General features: G+C 31.7%; 3 protein-coding genes across 3 annotated transcripts in view; 1 reads left to right on the top strand and 2 right to left on the bottom strand.

Annotated features, from left to right (window-relative positions):
• Positions 1-288, bottom strand: part of GOX3 (Aldolase-type TIM barrel family protein) — a 4614-nt gene extending 4326 nt beyond the window's left edge. The window contains exon 1 of the mRNA XM_021438188.2: positions 159-288. The gene's annotated coding sequence lies outside the window, so the exon portion shown is untranslated. The remainder of the gene's footprint in view (positions 1-158) is intronic.
• A 2755-nt stretch (positions 289-3043) lies between these two features.
• LOC110424262 (uncharacterized) lies at positions 3044-4999 on the bottom strand. Its single transcript, XM_089784948.1, has one exon. It carries the CDS (start codon positions 4457-4459, stop codon positions 3044-3046), a length of 1416 nt encoding a protein of 471 aa, XP_089641074.1. The 5' UTR covers positions 4460-4999.
• Positions 5000-9268: 4269 nt separating this feature from the next.
• LOC110424263 (uncharacterized) lies at positions 9269-10380 on the top strand. Its single transcript, XM_021438808.2, has one exon. It carries the CDS (start codon positions 9397-9399, stop codon positions 10216-10218), a length of 822 nt encoding a protein of 273 aa, XP_021294483.1. The 5' UTR covers positions 9269-9396; the 3' UTR covers positions 10219-10380.
• Positions 10381-19960: the final 9580 nt, after the last annotated feature.

Here is a 19960-nt window from a genome sequence, read left to right on the forward strand (position 1 = left end):
AAATTAAACAGTGTGGAATTTCGTGTGCGGCTACACACGCCGAAACATCACACATGTAAGCAAAACACCAGATAATCAAAAGATGATTTTCGCCCTCTTGATATGGTAATTTCCATTTTGGAGATTGAATGTGGACCATCAACATAAATTGATGCTACCTTCTTTATTTTCCTCCACAAGGTAAGACCATCAAAATCCAAGTATGAAGTTTCTGGTATCTCGCACATAGCTGAGTAAGTTATGCGTAAATACACCCTATTATGTCTTCACCATGAAAACCAAAGAAAGTGACAAGCAAACCCTGGACATCAGACTCTTACGTTTTCAACTCTCCAAGTAGTGCGAGTGGAAACTCTCGCTTTCATCTGTTGGTTAGTGCTCCTCACGGGCATCTGATGCATGTGGTCTTTTGAAGTGACTATCTGATGTGTTACCAGAGTCGGCTGCACCTCACAAAATTGAATAAATATAGAGCAATTGGTGTAGTTTTTTCTTTTCTTTTCTTTGTTTCCTACAAAACACGATTACAATACTATTTTCTTTTGAAAGATTGACCCGCAATTGCATGGCTTGCCTTAGAAATAAAAAGCAAAATTGGATTTAGCCTTATCCAATTATTTATGAGTTAGACCCTAATTGAATGAATCAAATAACATGGTATTGGTGCAATTGATTTCATCCTCATCCAAGAGTAGTGCAATGTTTTCCCCTGCAGTTGTCATTAAGTTGTACCTCTCCTTCAAAGGGTTAAAAACAAAGGAAGGAATAATAATAATTTATGATAACAAAACATGTGAAGATATACAAATTGCTACTAGAAAATATTTTCTTGAAACAGAGTACTGATGTTGATGGTAGTGGAAATGAATCGTGGCAGCGACAAACACTACTTGCTACTTATTGTATGCCTATATTAATGGTTTAATGGAGTCTTTTCTATATTGGCTGGGATTATAACAGATTACGCAATTAATTAACAAATATTAAACATCTATTTTACTCATTTTCTTTGAACTTATCGAAACAATTTCGTTTGTCCTCCCTCGGGGCCCAAACATTCTTGTTTTCATGCTGAAATTTATAAGTTATAACGCCAAATTAAGCCAGAGACGGAAAAAGAATTACCTAAAGAGAACATATGCTCTTGACAGTTCTCTGATTTACTATTAACATTCAAAAACGGGGTGTTGTTTTCCTATAACATATCTTCTTCAGGCTCAGACCAAAGATTATTGGCACCAGCGATGTGGGAAATGACGTTCAGACTTAATTTTAATTACAGAGTGCTAATATCAACGAGGACTCTGATTAATTAATTGGAAATAAAGAGAGAAATTTGACAAAATCTGGGTAACCAAAATTTTCAAGTGTTAATGATGCAAATGGCCAATTGGGTTCCAGTTTTGCATTCTAAAATTCTATTTGTTTACAATCACATTGTCCAATCCTGTGGGCTGATGGTAAGGTTGATTTGTCAGTCCCTTGGTTTAAAAACCTGCGACAGAGACTGTTATTTACTTTATAATGATACGTAACCTTAGGCTTTCATGATAAATTTTGGTCAAATGAATTTAGAATTTGTTTATATAAAATATTAGTTTTGAAAATTATTAAAAAAATTTAAATAAATTATTATTTTTTAATTTTCTTTAATCAAAATTTTAAAATTTTATTTTAAATTATATATATATATGTATAATTGATTGCTGTTAATCAAAATATTATTTATCATTTTGTGTCATATGATATTAACGTGATATGCTGACATATCATAATAAACGATGACATGATATGATAATATAATCAAGTGACATTTCAGTTTCTACATCATTATCACGTGACATAAAAAATGATAAATGATGATTTAATTAATAATTTTTAACTAACAATTAATTATAAAAATTTATTTAATTTAAAATAAAAATATAAAGAGTTGATTGAATATAATAGATGAATAAAAGTTTATTTGAAATTTTTTAAAAATTATTTATTTTTAAAATATCATAAAAAATCAAATTTAATTTTTTAAAACTACAAAAGTATATAATTTAACTCAATTTAGTTATTGAATAAATTATCCCACATGGCTCTACCTCTTCTGAGTTCAAAGAAATTGAAATTGGGCTTTTCCAATTTGGATTGGATCGGATCTCTTATTTGGTATTTTTTTTGGTCAAATGAATACTTCAAAAGAAATGAAAAAGAATGGAGATTCGTGTTTTTCTGGTAGGTGCAGAGCCCCAGAGGCCCCGATTGGCATGTTGGGGCCGAAGCTCTAGGACAAGAGATAAGCTAAAACATTAAAACGTGGTAAATCAACCCCCACAATATGGTGAATCATCAAGAAGCAGAAAGCCAAGAGCTTTTATCGATGTTCCAGAATGAGTAAACCCAAAAAATAATGCAGGTTGTAGTGTGGCTCTTCTTCATTGGTAACATACAGAAAGCATATATTAGAACGGTACCGTTTGGAGGGATCTCAAATGAGAAAAAGAGTGTACGAGTTGGAGATAGGGATCTCAACCCATAATAACTGTTAGAAGTTGTAAGCAAACACCATAACTAAACACCATAGTTTAGTTAACAGAGTGAAAAAGTGACTGGTCCTTTTGAATCCGGGAGGACAGTGATGCTTTAGCCATTTCCAGCAGGGCTGTTAAATAATTCCGAGACATTACCCTCCATCCATATTTCTCTAAAAGATCAAGTACAGACCCACTTTTTCTTCTCTTTCTAAAAGGCTGCTACAGATGAACCAGCAATCAGAGATGGAGCTTTGTCACTGGATACCATGATAGATAGATAGAGCCAGATGCAAAACTTTTCGGCCCCTTATCATGTAACTTCACCTCAACTACTGATGTAAACGCTTTTCTGCATATCTTCACCAACTTGGCACCCTAGGCTGTCCATCTTTCCAGCAGGAAAACGACCCATCAATGCCCATACCAAACATCATATATAGTTTTTATTTTCATATTCAATTTTGGGTTTGTTTAGTTTTCATAGGACAGAATAGATTGTGACAAAATATTAGAAATGTTTACAAAAAGGAAAGCGCGTGCAAAAGAACAAAACAAGTTGAAATGAACTGTGGGTCTTGTAAAGGAGCACGTGAACTCGTCTGGCCATGGTACCAATATGGCTTCCTGCCTTTGAAATCATCCGGTTGTTCTTCAGGACAAGTTCTGTTGTCAACTATTCCTTCTGTGCCCAAGCAAGCTGGGGTTTGTAGATAAGTAGAGATGTTCTTCCTGGATAGCTGGTAGCTTGTGCAGAGCCTACTATTGCCTCTAACATCCAACCTTTTCCCTAGTCTCTTAATGAACTCCTCTGAGAGTAGTAACTCCCCACTTAGCTTGTTGTGACTCAAGTTAAGCTGGTCTAGATTTGGAAGTGACCCTAAACTTGGAGGAATTGTCCCGGTGAGGCTGTTGTTGTCTAGAGAAAGGGCAGTCAGATTCTTCAATGAAGACAAGGAGTTGGGTATTGGGCCCATTAACCCACATGCGGAAAAGCTGATTGATGTAAGCCTCTTGAGGGACCCCACAAATAAAGGCATCAGTGCATTTATGGGGTTGTAATCCAATATTAAATTCTGTAGCTGCTCCAAACCTGAGAAAGTCTCAGGGATTGGCCCATGGATGAAATTATGGCTCAAGTCAAGCAAAACCAACCTGTTTAGCTGCCCAAATTCTGGAGGTATCCGTCCATGAAGCCTGTTTGAGCACAAATCAACTTTTTGAAGAAGCTGAAGCTGACCCAACGAATGTGGCACCGGCCCTTCAAGGCCATTCGAGCTTAAATCCAAAATAGTTAAGCTTTTCAGTCCTCCAATATCTTCAGGAATTTCACCACTGAGATTGTTGTAACTCAGGTCAAGTTGCTCTAAGTTGACTAAACCACCAAGTTCGAGAGGGATATTTCCTTGTAGATTGTTCTGGGACAAGCTCATGACCCTTAGCGTAGAAATTTTAGCTAAGCTTTGAGGAACCTCTCCAGAGAGGGATGGATTTGACTGAAGTGATAGATGCTCCAAGGAAGAAAGTGAACCAAATAAGGTAGGAGAAAGCGTAACTTGTGAAGTTACAAAACAATTGAAAATAGAGAGAGTTCTCAGGTAAGGTAGTTTGAGCAAGGAATCTGATATTTTAGCAGAAGGTTTGCAAGGAGGGGTAGCAACATCAGGGCCAATGTGAATAGTCGTAACATGAAAGATTGGAGGGTCTTGACCAATCTCACACTCAACACCAGGCCATGGAGTGTCGGTGCATGGCTCTGGGTGCACATCAGCCCAACCAGGTTCCTCTAGGAGTGAACCCATAACATCAAAAAGCCCCAATAGCTCCCCTTCCTCCATCACCATTCCAGTCTCATCCACGTTTCTCTGCACTGCAATCGCCCCACAAGCCACAACAAGGAACCCAATGCCAACAAGGAAAAGAGAAGGAGACGCCATGAGAGAAGAGCAAGAAACAAACAGAAGTACCAAAACCCACAAATATAAGCATTCAGAAATGCCAAATGTAGCTTTAGAACCAAGAGATCACAGTCTGCTTTCTCTTCTACAAGCACTTCTTGAAAAAAATATTGGCAGCAGAAAGAAGGAAAAGTAAAAGAATATCTACCAGTTTATTGCTTCACCCTTTGTGTCAGTGTCTGTAAGGCTGCTGTTGGGAAACCCTAAGTTGTCTGTGTCTGGCATTTGCATTCCAGAAATGGTAGTGTGAGATAAGGATAGTGCTGGTTTTTGCATATATAAAGGAGCAAATAAGAGAAGAAAGCCAGAGTTACTACAAGAGGAACAAATTGTCAGGAGGGTCAAAATAGATATTCAGGGAACACAAAAACTAAAAAAAAAATGGTTTTAGTTTTAATCCTGATTTGACATGGCTCTTCCTCAGTATCATCCCTGAAGCCGACATAACAAGCATTGCTTTTGCAGAGCTACAGTTGCCTCTCTCAGCTTATCTCTCTCTCCCTCCCCTGTGGCTCTGGCTCTGGTCTCTCTAACCTCTATGTGTTTAGGATTGGCTGCAAGCCACCCTACATGCTTTTCTTTTCTTGATAGAGATGGATGGATCATGGAACATCAAAATATACAAGAACAAAACCAACAAACAAATAATATCATTAAAGTACTTAATTTTTTTTGTTCATAATTTGAAAGTTGGAATCAATCTTAGATAAGTTTTTAATTATCCCGATTTCAGCAGAGGAGTTGCCTACAACATTGCAATGATAATACATTCAATGCCAGATTCCTTCGTTAGTAGAAATTTTGCCTTGGCAAATGAAGAAAACAAATGGTGTGGACTATGTAGGAACGGTTCCGGGTTTCGCCAACAGTGGGCTGCTAAACCCAACAAGGATCAGTCGGCCGAAAGGAATTTTTCAGAATGGGCCTTCACCCGATCGTTCATGTGTGGAAATGTAGGCTATACTAAGTTAAAGGATTTGCCATAAGAAATTTTTTATGGTCGGTCTTGAATCTCAAGTGTCTATCAAAAACATGCCGTTACACCTCCTCTCTCTAGAGATTGCAAAGAGTTTCTACATATTATTACTAGACCATGTTACATTAACAATTAAACAAGATTATTAGCTAAACATAGAGCTGGTAAAGCTGATCTGATTTCAAAAAACTCGTGTGATTTGAACTCAATCCAACTTAATTTTATCAAGAAAATTAACAATTTGCATTTAAAAGAACTGGAATTCAAAAATAATTTAAACATTAAGCAACTCAACTAATTGAAATGACTAACACAAAATGACTTGAATCCTAGTACTTTGTTTAAATTCAATTCGATTTAATTTCAAAATAATTAACAATTTAAACTCAAATAATTTGACTTTAATAATGTGAGTATCAAATTCAAATTCAAATTGCTCGAATCTAAAATGATTCAAAAAATTTTCGACTCAAAATGACCTAACTTGACTCACCATAGCCCACTTCTAGCTAAAATAGTTTAACTATTTATTCAACAAAAGAAAACAAAATTAAGCATTCGCAATGCACATCCACTTAAATACTTGTGTTAGATTCTTTTTAGAAAAAAATCTTAATTGGTGGAAAAAATAATTTTGAAGAATTGATGAAAATTGAAACTCAGTGACTTCTCACATATGATATATCCCTATGGAATATGGATAATGCAATCATGCATGACCCAAATACAAATCAACTTCCAATCCTTACATGTAAGTGAATAGGGATGACAACAGGCAGGGATTATACTTCTTGTCCCCTATTAATCCACCACGAGACAAATTCCACCCCCCCTCTTTCCTTGCAACTTGCAAATTGCAATTGACTACTTGAGAATTTTGTGCATGTTTCTTGTTAATGTACATGAAGAATAGTTAATTGCATACATTATCTCTTTTTTCTTCTGGACTCAAACGATACGTATAGAAACACACGTTCCTTCAGTTTATTTTTCATTATTTTCTTTTTAATTTTTGTTTACTTAACATTATTATATATATATATATATATATATGTATATGCACCTTCCAATAGATCATTTAAGAGCTAAAAACCAAAAAAGAACGTATTTACAATATTGGGCTAGGGTGAGGTGGGGATACTGGATTCGACCTGCTACATAAAAGAAATTAGAATCTTGTTTTGATTAACTATAACCTTATTGTGTAACAGTCAGATATGAAATTCAAGAAAAAGATGAGAGAGATTTGCATGATAAAATTAAACGTCACCATTACAAAGGCCAAAGCATCAGCTTCTAACGGGTCCATATATTCTAATTATGATCAAACTGCACCTTGGTTTCTAGCGAGGACAAGAAAACCCAAGTCGATAAGCGTACTATCATTCATGACCGTTCATTTTTCCATAACAAAATCGACAGCTTTAAGCCAATGTGAATATAAAGTTACTACAACTTCTCGTATTATTATTCACTCAGTCGGGTAAAAGCTTAGACACGATGAGCTCATCGAATATTTCTCTAGAACACTCTTGCCCCCATTAAAAAGCTTTAACTAGAGTCATGAAGCTCTAAAAAGCTGCACCATAAATCAAGCCTTCTCTTCCGTGATCAAAAAGCACAAAAGAAATAAAATAACTAAGCACACGAAACTGGTCTTTGTCTTGCTGTCTTTGGAGTGTTCCTTTGGTTACTACAAAACCCTATTGCATAAACGTGATTAATAATCTTAATGATCTTGTTCATGATCTGATCACGCAAGAAAGAGAGAGAATTAACCAATAATCAAGTGCCACGGGAGTCGGTAATCTTCCATCCCACAAGCCCTTGTTCCCCAAGCTTAGAATTTAAAAATAGCAAGTTAACAAAGGAGGCGTAACAATTTTCAAAGGACCAAAATAAAAAGTGAAGCTCAAGCATGGACTATATGGGGATAAGCACGATTACGAAATCATGAGATTGATAGGGTACTCCATTATTATAAGTACAAATATCCCATTATTATAAATCATTGAAAACTATACGGATTGATGGTGATAATTAAATTAAATTAACCCCATTTTTAATCTTATAAAAAAATTTGGTGTCGTGCACCTTGGATTAACATACACGTGGCAAGCATCCGAGCGGGTTGGGACCCAACACTTGGCGGCTACAAATTGGAGATCCACTCCATGAAGGATCCCGATCAGACCATGTGTAAGATTGCGGATTAAAAACAAAATTAAAAGGTGTGAAAGAAGGGTCCATGGCCACCATTATGTGCTCAAGATCAGGAAGGCCTCGGTGTTTTTTTCTTTTTTCTTTGGCAAACTTGTGGAGAAGTATTATGACTAGAAAATTTTGCTTACACCTGCAGACCCAGCTTTCTTTTTGTTATGAAGAAAAGGTTAAATGATGAAGCAATCAAACAATGGAAACTCCAAGTTACATTGCACTTGCATGAAGGTCGGCTTAATCATGGAGAAAAGATGGGCCTCTAGTGTTTGTGTTCAAGGTCATCCCAGCAGCCATTGATATGGTTCTGATCATCAGAACGAAAGGGTTTGCCATTGTGGGACCAAAAGTGGGAAAGTCACGCGTGGGAATCAGTATTGTGTACACAATCCTTCGTATGAGTATGACGGTTTTAGGTAATATTGTGGGTAATCAGAGTTTATTTTTTAATAATTTATTTATTTTTTTAGCTTTAGAGTGGACCAATTAAATTTGGGAAGTTTCTTAAGAGGCGGATCCATCATTGAGGAACCAAAAAAAAAAAAAGGCCACACAATTTGATTGAACTTTGGCTTGCCACCTTTCATTGTGATGTTGTTTTATGATGATAGGGCAAATATTATTTGACTTGTTTTGCAATTTGACTCAAATTGATAAAGACCAATGCTGCCAACCGGATTTCTTTTGGCTGCATATGGGAATTCGCTCATAATTGTTCCGGTGATGTGAAATATAAGCGCCCAAAACACGCATTCCTGGTCTTATTCATGGGGTCTTTTTTCCTCGTCTTATATATTTTTTACTTAACAGGAGCCTTCAAGCTCAAAATCATTGAGATTCATAATTTGAATCATAGAGTATTGAATTGGGAAAAAAAAATGATTTAAGTCAATGTATTATAAGTCGTTGGATCATATTGATCTCTTATGAATTAATCTGTTTTTTAATTTTTTAAATATGCAAATTTTGATGGGTTTAATTAATATTAGAAAAACAATCGTTTGAAATGATTACTTTACATCCAGAAAGATTATTCTTATTCAAGTTTTAACATATAATAATCTTATTTTTAAATAAATTAATTATTTTTACTCATTTGTGTGCTTGTCTTATCTTTTTATGCATGATGAATAGGCTCAGACCATGGAAAGATACTTTTCAACTATTTAACAATTGCATATATAATTGATGTATGGAAAAAAAGTAGTAATTGACTGATTAAAAACTGTTCTTGTAGATTTTAAGATCTTTTCAATATCATTGAGACATGGTTTTATTGATTCCTCTTTATTTTAAAATAAATTATAAAATAGTTTTTGATACGTTGATAGTGTCTTGTGACTTATATTACTATGATGTGTTAGTAATTTTTTTTTTCATGGAATATTTTTTTCTTATTTTTTAATGGGTGATATTGTTGTAATTCTCCTTTCAATGAATAAAATCTTTCCTAGGCTGAGCCAAAAAAAAAAGGGGTTTTTGGCAATAGTTATCGTATAATTGGTCGATAGGGCATGCTAAGTAAATACATTGAAATTGTAGGAGATATCTGTGATTGTGGTCGTTCAATTATTTGCTAACTTGAACCCTATAAAAGCCCTCTTAGCTTGGACCTTCACCCACTACAATTTCAAATCCGAAGGTCCTTTAAGTCCTCATATAGGCCGATACCACCCACTCGCTTTCTCCCCTTCGTTTTCCACGCTCTTCCTTCTAGCTAGAGATGACTATACCATCAGCAAATCTAATGGAGAATCCAGTGAAAGCCCACAAATCTAAAAACTATCAAAAGGCAAAGGGCATGTCCTTCTTTGCATTTCTTTTCTCCATTGTCATTTATATCTCCATCTTCTACATCTCCAACCTTTCCCCTTCAGCTCTTTTCAACAATACCAAGTTTTGGTTTGTTATTTCCAACACTCTCATCCTCATCATTGCGGCCGATTATGGTGCTTACTCTTCCTCCAAAGAGAAACATGACCTTTATGAGGAATATGCGTCGCATAGCCAAGCAAGGAGTGCTGCTGCTCCTTCATTTGTTTCACAATACCCCGAAATTGTGAAGAAGGGCACTCCGAAGGAAGAAGAGACCAGTGTCAAAGAGAAGAAAGAAGATATTGTAGCTCAAAAGAATGAAACCTCTGAAAGAATATTGGAAGTTGTCAAAATTGAACCTGAAATTCCTACTGACAATTTCCAAGCAAAGAGCTACCAAGAGCATGAACATCCCATGAAAGCTGATAACGAAGCTTGTGATCAAGTTCAGGTCGACGAGAAGATTGAACCAAAAACTATCCGACGAAGCAAGTCTGATAAAGTGAAACGTGTTACATTCCATGACAAGAAGAACATTTTGCAGAGGTCAGAGACCGAAAAGCATGAAGCAAGAGCAAAAGAAAAGGAGTCATCAGCGGAAGAGAACGAGTTTTCGACCATGTCGGACGAGGAGCTAAACAGAAGAGTAGAAGAGTTCATTCAGAAGTTCAACAGGCAGATTAGGCTCCAAGCTGGTCCAAGAACCCGCCAATTTTTGGAACACGAATAGGACTCTAGGGGAAGGAGATATTGTAATCGTACCAATTTTCTTGTCTCCCTCTATGTGCTTTTGATTGAGGCTTGTCTTCCCACTTTGTTATCTTCCCTCACAAAGTAGCAAGTCGGTGTAAATGGTTTGGACTTTAGTAGGAAGAGTTCTCTTTTTCAATCATCTTCAATATTTTTCCTTTTCAAGCTTCTTATAATTTAGCCATGCCTTGTATCTATTCAATTTAATAGAATTGCAAAAAATCTAGGCGGCATAAAGGGATAATTTTGTCCGGTGCGGTGCGGTGTTACCATCATAATACTACCTATCTTCAGAATTAAAATTAAAAAAAAAAAAAGAAAAGTAGCAAACCGCTATATTCCATTTTCCAAGCCCTTCAAGGCTTCATCCTTACATCTCTTGAAGTATAGCTTTTTAAAACATATATATACAGTGTAAAGCTCATTTTCATATGTATTGTCACATAGAAAAAAAAATCTTTATATATATGGCATATGTTTTATTGATATATAGCATGCATCTGATTTATAAATTTCATATGCTTTGAAAGAATTCTCTGAGTGAATGATTGAGTGAAATAATTCATGTTACATCAATGTATGATGAAAAAAAGAACAGAAAACATGATACATAAATATATCAAATCTTTGTTTTTGATAATTTTAAGTTGAGTCGTAGTCAACATTGATTTTTTTAATTATTGTATTAATTTAAAGTTACGTTATTGTTTTATTGCAATATACTTGTCATGTCTAATCCTTAAATTAATGCTTAAGTTAATTTTTAAGAAAAGGAGGAGTCTAGAATAACTTTCTTGATCTGCTGTAAATATCACATGTCATCAATTATTTTATATAAAAAATTCAGTAACAGATTTATTTGGATTTTGTCTTTCACAAAAGTGTAAGTGTATAACCCATGGGGAAGAAAATAATATATATATATATATATATAGTGTTAACGACATCGGTATAATTACTATTTGTTTAACACTTCACAATACTGAAGCCCTTGGGAGATGGATTTTATCGACTCATTAAAACTAGTGTTTACTATTTAGCAGATCGGTGGATAAAATATATAGCAAATTGACAATATAATAAGTTTCAATAAGCATAAATAAATTTGAGAAACAATGACTCCAATGGAGTAAAACTTAATTTGTTGAATTAAGAAAGCCCTGGAGAAAGCGTAGAGAGAAATCAAAGAACTGGAAAGCCAATTGATTACAATTTACTGGTTTTTTTATAAAATTATGATATAGATATCTAGTTAATATATAAGTAATTATTAAATAATAATATATTGTTATGAATCTTTTTGTGAATATCTATTTATTTTATTTATATCTAAATTTGAATATAAATTAGATTGGATTAACATTAAGATTTAATCCATCTAATCATTTAGTATTATCTTCATCTTGTAAAGTATATTTAGATAAAGGGTTATTAGCCTATAAATAGACGTTTTCACTTCATTTGTAAATATATACTTGAATAAGATTTTTTTACTCCTCCTAAATACTTTTTTTTATATTTTTCTTATAATTATTCTTTCAGTTCTATGCATGATCCTTTTATCTTTCAAGTTTTGAAATTATTTTATTTTTATTTTATTTGCATTATCTTCAAGCTTCAAAAGGATTTCAATGATTAGATTTTAATCTTTAGTTTTAGTTAATCAAGTAAGTGTTGTTATTATTTTATTTTCACCATCTCCGAGCTTTAAAAGAATTTCAATAGTTGGTCTTTAATTTCTGGTTGTAGCAAATCAAGTAAGTGACTTGATATCTCTTTAGTGTTTTCATTCCCTAAAAATCAACTTTAATATAAATTTTGTTATCATGCATTATATATTATATTTTGTTCCTTAATCGGAAAGTGAATTTGCTATTCTATAGCTATTAATGAAAAATCATAAATGTTCATTACTTGAAACAAGCTACTAATGAAAAATTATAAATCTGTCCATTCCTTGAAGTGAATGCAATATCATTTAATGATCATAAATCTATCCATTCTTTGAAATAAATGCAACATCATTTAATAATTATTTAATAATTATAATCATGGACATGAAAGAGATTGTTATAATAATTTACACTATCACTATTTTAATTTTAAAGATAATAAATAATTTTATGATAATTTTACTATTAGAAGTAGTTAGATGCCTTAACCCACTAACCTACTAAAAATTGATAATCCACTAGAAGTGGATAATTCATCATAAATGGATTACTCACTAAAAGTGAATAATTTAATCTAACAAAAATGGATGAATACTTTCAGCCCCCAAAAGTGAACGAATAATGAATAGACAAAAATGAAAAAAATACAAGGAATATAAAAAATATATTATCATTGATATGGCTTGAAAGACTATTGGTTAGGTACTTGTTATATGTCTTGAATTTTATCAAGTATCACTGAAGACTAAAACATCTTGTGATGATTCACTGAAGACTAAAACATCTTGTGATGATTTTAACCATGATTAAATTGATATAACACATCAAGATGTTTGTTTACTCTAGAAAGAGTAATTGATTATATGGCTGGTAATAAAAATATCCATTGTTGATTTTTTTATCCTATAAAGGGAATTGATCTGGTAATGAAAATATGTGAAAATAAACTTAATAGTAATTGGTATATTTTAATATAATTATATTATGAAGATGCTTTTATATGTTCTTATTATATTTAAATGATATATTCTTATTATGTGTTTTAATAATATATTTACTATTCTTTTATATTAACTTATAAGTTTCTTATTATATATATCATTTTTTTATTGAAGAAAAATATAGATATTCATTTTGTTAGATTCAATATCCAAATTGTAAATACATGTGTAGCAGACATTGCTACAACGCACACTATATTTAAAGACAAGTAATATTTTTCTAACTTGACAATGAAAGAAACTAATATCAATATAATATTTAATAGTGTAAGATTAATTGAAGGCTCCAAAAGAGCCAATATTTTACTACCTTAAGGAACAAAGTTTATAATAAAGGATATATTATTTTAATGTGTTAAAGAAATTTATTAAATTTTAAAGATATTCATTTGAATGGATATTATATTGAGATAACGAATGAAAAAGACACTTACTATCTCTATATCACTTCTATTATTTCGAGTAAAAAGTATGAGTTGAAAAAAAAATTACCTGTTTTGTTCCATGGATTGTACTATACAAATGTTAGAATGATTGAAACTTTTACCATAATAAACCCGAAGTTTACTAATAATTTTAATATTTGCCATAACCAATTGGACCATCTTGGATCAATAATAATGTAAAAAATTATTAAAAATTAATGCAATCATCCACTGAAAAGCTAGAAGATTTTTCAATTAAATAAAATTTCATGTGCTACTTGATTTGAAGGTAAATTAATTATAAGTCCATCACTAGTTAAAATTGAGACTAAATCTCTTACATTTTTTGAAACATATTTAAGGTTATATGTAAATTCATACATCCACCATGTGAACCATTTAGATATTTTATGGTTTTAATCGATGCATTAACTAAATGTTCAATGTATACTTATTATCAACTTGCAATTTGACATTTGCAAGATTAAATGCCTAAATCATTTGTTTGGAAGCATATTTTTCTAATTATATAATCAAGACAATTCATATTCACAATGCTAATGAATTTATATCTCAAGCCGTTAGTATTATATATAAGTTGAAATAACTATTGAGGAACCTATTGCTTATGTTCATACACAAAATGGTTTTCTAGAATTATTTATTAAATACTTTCAATTGATTTTAAGACTATTACTTATGAAATTTAAACTCTCTACTTCTATTTGAGGGCATGTCATTTTGGATGCAGTAACATTTGTATGCATCAAGCTAAATGAGTTATTATAAATTTTGTATTATACGATTAGTTTATAATTAGGAACCAAATATTTCTCATTGAAGAAGTTTTGGGTGTATGGTATGTGTTTCAATTGCTCCACCGTAAAGCATAAAGATGACTCCTCAAAGAAAGTTAGGAATATATGTTCGATATGAATTTCCATTTATAATTAAATATTTAGAATCATTAAAAAGAGATTTATTCATGGCAAAGTTTGTCGATTGTCATTTTGATGAAACAAAATTTTCAACATTAGGGAGAGAAAATAAAGAGCTGGAAAAGGAAAATTTTCAAAATGAATTATCATTATCTAGTTTTGATTCTTGCATAAATCAATATGAATTTGAAGTTCAAAAGATAATTTTTTTGTAAAATATAACAAATCAATTATTAGACATATTTAGTGACTTAAAGAAAATAACTAAGTCTTATGTACTAACTGTAAATGCTTTTATTAGCATTGGTGTTCTTGTAAGACAAAGCACGCAAGAAGCGTGGAGATCAATTTTTTTCAAAGATAAAATCCTTAAAAAAGAAAAAGAACAAATATTCAAGATGGTAAAAAAGAGGAAGTAGAAACTCTAGAAGAGACCCTAACATAATTGATAAAAATTTCAGAAGAAATTCAAGTACCTGAAATCAATAAAAATGAAGAGATCTCAATCAATTATGTCACAACGAGAAAAAATGTAACTGGAATTAAATAAACATCGATGATATTTTTATATATAATATAGCAATCAATATAATGAAAGAAAAATGAAAATCTTGAATTTACATCTATTGAAGAGTGTAAACATAAAAATGATTGGCCAATGTGTAAAGACACAATCAAGATGGAATTCACTTGCAAAATATAAAGTTTTTGGACTTGTAGTCCATACACCAATTTGTGTAAAATTAATGGGATATAAATGGGTATTAGTATGAATATGAAATGAGAAAATTGAGATTATGAGATATAAAGCACGACTTGTCGCATAAGGTTTTATCCAAAGATCTGGTATCGAATATTAATAGATTTATTCTTTTGTGGTGGATGCAATTACACTTCTATATTAATTAGTTTGACAATATATGAGAAGATTGAATTTTATCTGATGCATGGAGCTACAACCTATTTATATGGCTTATTTGATATCAATATCTATATGAAAAATCTTGTAAGATTTAAATCGCCTGAAGCACAAAATTTGAATTTTTAAAAAATTTATTTGATCAAATTAAATCAATAAGTATATAAATTAAAGTAATCTAGACGCATATGATATAATCACTTTAGTGAATATTTGTTGAAAGAAAGCCATAAAAATAATCCTATATACCCATATGTTTTTATACAAGTATTTAAATTTGAATTTGTGATAATTGTTGTTTATGTTGATAACTTGAATATTATTGGAACTTCTGAAGAGTTATCAAAAGCCATAGATTACTTACAGAAAAACTTTGAAATGAAAGATATTTGAAAACAAAGTTTTGTTTGGGTATTCATATTGAACACTTGACAAATAAAATTTTTGTCCATCAATCTAATTATATAGCAAATGTGTTAAAATGATTTTATATGGGACAAAGCACATCTATTGAGTTTACCAATAGTTGTAAGGTTATTAGATGTGAAAAAAGATCATTTTCGACCTCGTGAAGATAATGAAGAACTTTTTGAACTTGAAATATCATATCTTAGTACAATTAAAGCACTGATGTATCTTGCTAGCAATACACAATTTGATATATTATTTGTTATGAATTTATTAGTAAGATATAATTTTTCTCCAACTCAAAGACATTAAAATGAAATTAAATATATACTTCGATATCTCCGAGGAACAATGGATATGGGCTTATATTATTTAAACAAATAAAATCAAACTTAATTGTTTATGCAGATGCAAACTATTTATCAAATCCACACAAAATTCGATCTTAGATAAATTACTTATTCACATATGACAGTATAACTATTTCATAATGTTATGTAAAACAAACTATAGTTGCTGCATCTTTTAATCATACAAAAATTTTAGTAATTCATAAGGCAAGTTGTGAATGTATTTAGATCTATAATTTAATATATTCGAGAAACGTGTAGCTTGTTAACTAAGAAGAAAATGCTAAGAATATTATATGATGATAATGTTGCTTGAATAGTCTAGATAAAGGAAAGATATGTTAAAGGCAATATAACAAAACATATTTCGTCAAAATTCTTTTTGACTCATGATTTTCAAGAAAAATGGGATATTAATGTTCAACAAATTCAAACAAGTGACAATATAGCATATTTGTTCACCGAAGTTATTCCTATTGCAACATTTGAAAAATTGGTATAAAATATTAGAATGTATCATTCTAAAAATCTCAATAATGCAATAATTAGGAAGAATAAAATACATATTGTCCTATTTTCCTTCATCAAGGTTTTTTCCATTGAGTTTTTCTCAATAAGGTTTTTAATGAAGTAGTATTTTAAAAGCATATTCTTGAAAAGAATTATGTACTCTTTTTCCTTCATTTGAATTTTTTTCCCATGAGATTTTTTCTTTATAAGGTTTTAACGAGGTATATTATTGATATAATAGATATTCAAGAGAGTGTTATAAATATTTTTATAAATATCCATTTATGTTATCTATATCTAGATTTGAATGTAAATTAGATTAGATCAACATTAAGATTTAATCCGTCTAATCCATTAGTATTATCTTCATTTTATAATTATATCTAGATAAGAGGTTATTAGCCTATAAATAGATCTCTTCACTTCATTTGTATATACAAACTTAAATAAAATCTTTTTACTTTCTCTAAATGTTTTTTTTTATATTTTTGTTATAATTATTTTTTTAATTATATTTCATAACATGTATGAATTTTTATTTTTTAATAGTGAAAAGACATATGTAGAGAAAGCAATCAATCAATTCGTCCATATAAAGACATTTATATTTCCTCCTCTCTAGCTAGCCTCTTATAAAAAATCATGCGCAAAACATTAAAATAATGGGATTAGAGCAGCTTCAGAATGTTTAAAACATAGATTTAGCAAGGTCAAGATCATCATTTGCATTATTTTCCTTCCCCCAGCAATTGGAAAATGAGAAGAATACAAGACATTGTCAAACCCTATATATTATTTAAACCTCTTCTGCTATTGGTCTGGTGGAGAGTACTTTTCGGGGGTTTCGGCAAAAGAACAGGGTAAAGGAAACTTTGATATTAATTAATTATACTTTAAGTTCTAAATGTTCTTGTTAATTTTATTTATCCCCTTTGCTTCCTCTATAATTATATTTTTTGGTACAAGTGAAAGTAGAAAGTAATTTCGCCCGGATTAAATAACTTTGCCGCTTGAGTTAAGCTTAATTGATCATTTTATCTAATATTCGTTCATTAAATTAGTTAATTGTTCAATTTTAAATTTTTTATTAGGATGAATCTAGTATTGGAAATTAGTTCAAGATATTAGTTAATGCCAACCAATTTCCTGTTTTTGACGCGAAAATAATTATGAAATAAAAATACAGAATTGTCTTATATTAAGAACATGCGGCCGGCCAATTTCTCCTAAATCTTAGTAGGGTCTTATTTTTCAAAAGCTAACTTAAACCTAGCCCTTATGATTGTGACGTCTGAATAGTTGAAAATATGCTTTACAAATAATTGAGAAAAAGATGAATTTGCGAGGCCATTTCTGCCCCTATAGTATAAGAGAAATATCAATATAGAAACTGCCTTTATTCCAATTACTGCAAGACCCGAGAAATGTCTTCCCATTAATTTGTTGAAAGAGTCATAAATATTTTTACCCAGAAAAAAGTGAAAAGCGAAAGTTCAAAAGATACACCAACGACTTTACGTTTTAGTGATGTGATTCTCGGTAGATTTGAAATCTCGCTTGGTACAATATAATAATCAACATAAATATACCAATAAATTCTAAAAAGTATACCCAAGGAGTCTATGTAGCCTTTAATTGATGTTATTTGCTGGATACTGATAATCTTAGACGAAAATAACAGCTTCCTTTTGCGAGCATGGGCCTTGAAAAATTCCTATATGAAATATCTCTTATTTTATTTATTATCATAAAAATTAAAGATTACTTAATCAATGACAGATGTACATGCATTAATTATTAAATTAAATACTAAACACTGTTTAAAATATGCTTAAAAAGAAAACAGAAATTATCCTTAAAATTATTTCCATGGCTTGAGAAAAATCAAGGAAGAAACCTGTGCAGGCGCAGGCCGAAGAAAACTGCTGTGGCTATGCTTTTGCGTGGCTAGGGCCTAGAAAAGTCGTGTGAATGAGGATTTGGTACGTGTATACTTGCTGTCGCTTCATTGATTTGGACTGAAAAAGGTGCTGAAATCTCCACCACAGTTGAGATACTATCACTTCCACCAATAATATTTCAACACGTTCATAGATTCTCCATAGCTGATTGTCTCATTGCTGTCGGTTTTTCTTTTCTTTTTATATAAAAGGAATTCATGGTTCCCGGATGAAACTGATCCACCAACTAAATTACCCTTCTTGATTGCTCTCTTCTATTCTGTTGTAATCTGTCTGTGTACAGAAGGATTGGTAGAAGGTAATGGCAATCAGGACTTAAAGAGACATGGAAGTCAAACACCACTGCTGCTGCTAAAATTAAAATCTCGCAGTACGCAGGGTTTTTCTCAGAATTTACTTTTCTTTACAGCAATGAATTTTTATTGGCAATTCGCTCGCTACCTCACAAGTCTAATTTGGCAGGAAAAAACACATGTCGCAATGTAGGCTATTTCTCCGTTCGGAAGCTGTCCTTTTACAGGATCTAACCACTCCTATCAATCAAATGAAAGGCTTGGCCAAGACAAGAGATTAATAATGATCATTATGACCTTCTAGAGAGAAAAAACACAAGGCTGCTGGCAAGACCAATACTGAAGCAAATAAAGGACAGACATATAAAGTTCGAGGCAGCCATGACCAAACATAATGTTTATTTTCTTGAAATCTTCAGTTGGTGCTATTTAATACATGTTAAACGAAAAAGGGAAATTAAATAAGTCTTATAGTTCCCCATTCATCTGTTTTCGGTGCACTTTCAACATAAAAATGATTTATACTGGACACTATAGTCAAGATTAAAACCTAGTATTTGCTTGTATAAGGGTCAACTTGTTCTGCACGTTGTCAGCCGTATAACAAGGAGATAAACGAGAAGTCAATTTCCATCATTTCCCATATTGGATTGGCACGGCTAGTTGCAGTTTTGCAGCGGTGATCAAACCTCACACGTCGCATGCACCATTTTCTATAAGAATTTCTGATAAACCTTCGCCTTCGTCGATACATAGCAACAAATTATGTGTAGATCGCGTAATCAGAGAGATCCGGGTTGTATAAGTAATGTTGGACCTGCCAACCCACAATATTATAATTCTTCATTTGGACAATGTACGTAGCATTTTACATTGATATATATATATATATATATATATATATATATATATTTACACACACGGGTGTCGACGACAGTAAACTTAATCATTTGAAATTTTGGATGCTTTTCAATCTCTCTAGTCAAGCTGATCACCTGTATCCATTAAAACGTTTCCAGCAATGTGTCAATGCGTTAGTGCTTTAGCAATCAATTGAAGCAAAGCTATAAAGTGGACTTTTTGGAAATGTTATATAGGATAAGACACGTAGCATACAAGTGGAGGAATATAGGATATAAATATATATTGAAAAAAAAAAGATTCAAATTTAGTTCTGAATAAGAGAGTAAATTGAACTAAATATCGAGATGCATACATAAACATTAAAAATGCCAACACTGACT

The sequence above is a fragment of the Theobroma umbraticum genome, unplaced genomic scaffold (assembly GCF_002168275.2).
Source record: "Theobroma umbraticum cultivar Fairchild unplaced genomic scaffold, ASM216827v3 scaffold_204.0, whole genome shotgun sequence".
Lineage (NCBI taxonomy): Eukaryota > Viridiplantae > Streptophyta > Magnoliopsida > Malvales > Malvaceae > Theobroma > Theobroma umbraticum.

What these genes read in the sequence shown, in the direction of transcription:
- LOC110424262 (XM_089784948.1), bottom strand. Translation starts at nt 4,459, where the DNA reads ATGGCGTCTCCTTCTCTTTTCCTTGTTGGCATTGGGTTCCTTGTTGTG.
- LOC110424263 (XM_021438808.2), top strand. Translation starts at nt 9,397, where the DNA reads ATGACTATACCATCAGCAAATCTAATGGAGAATCCAGTGAAAGCCCAC.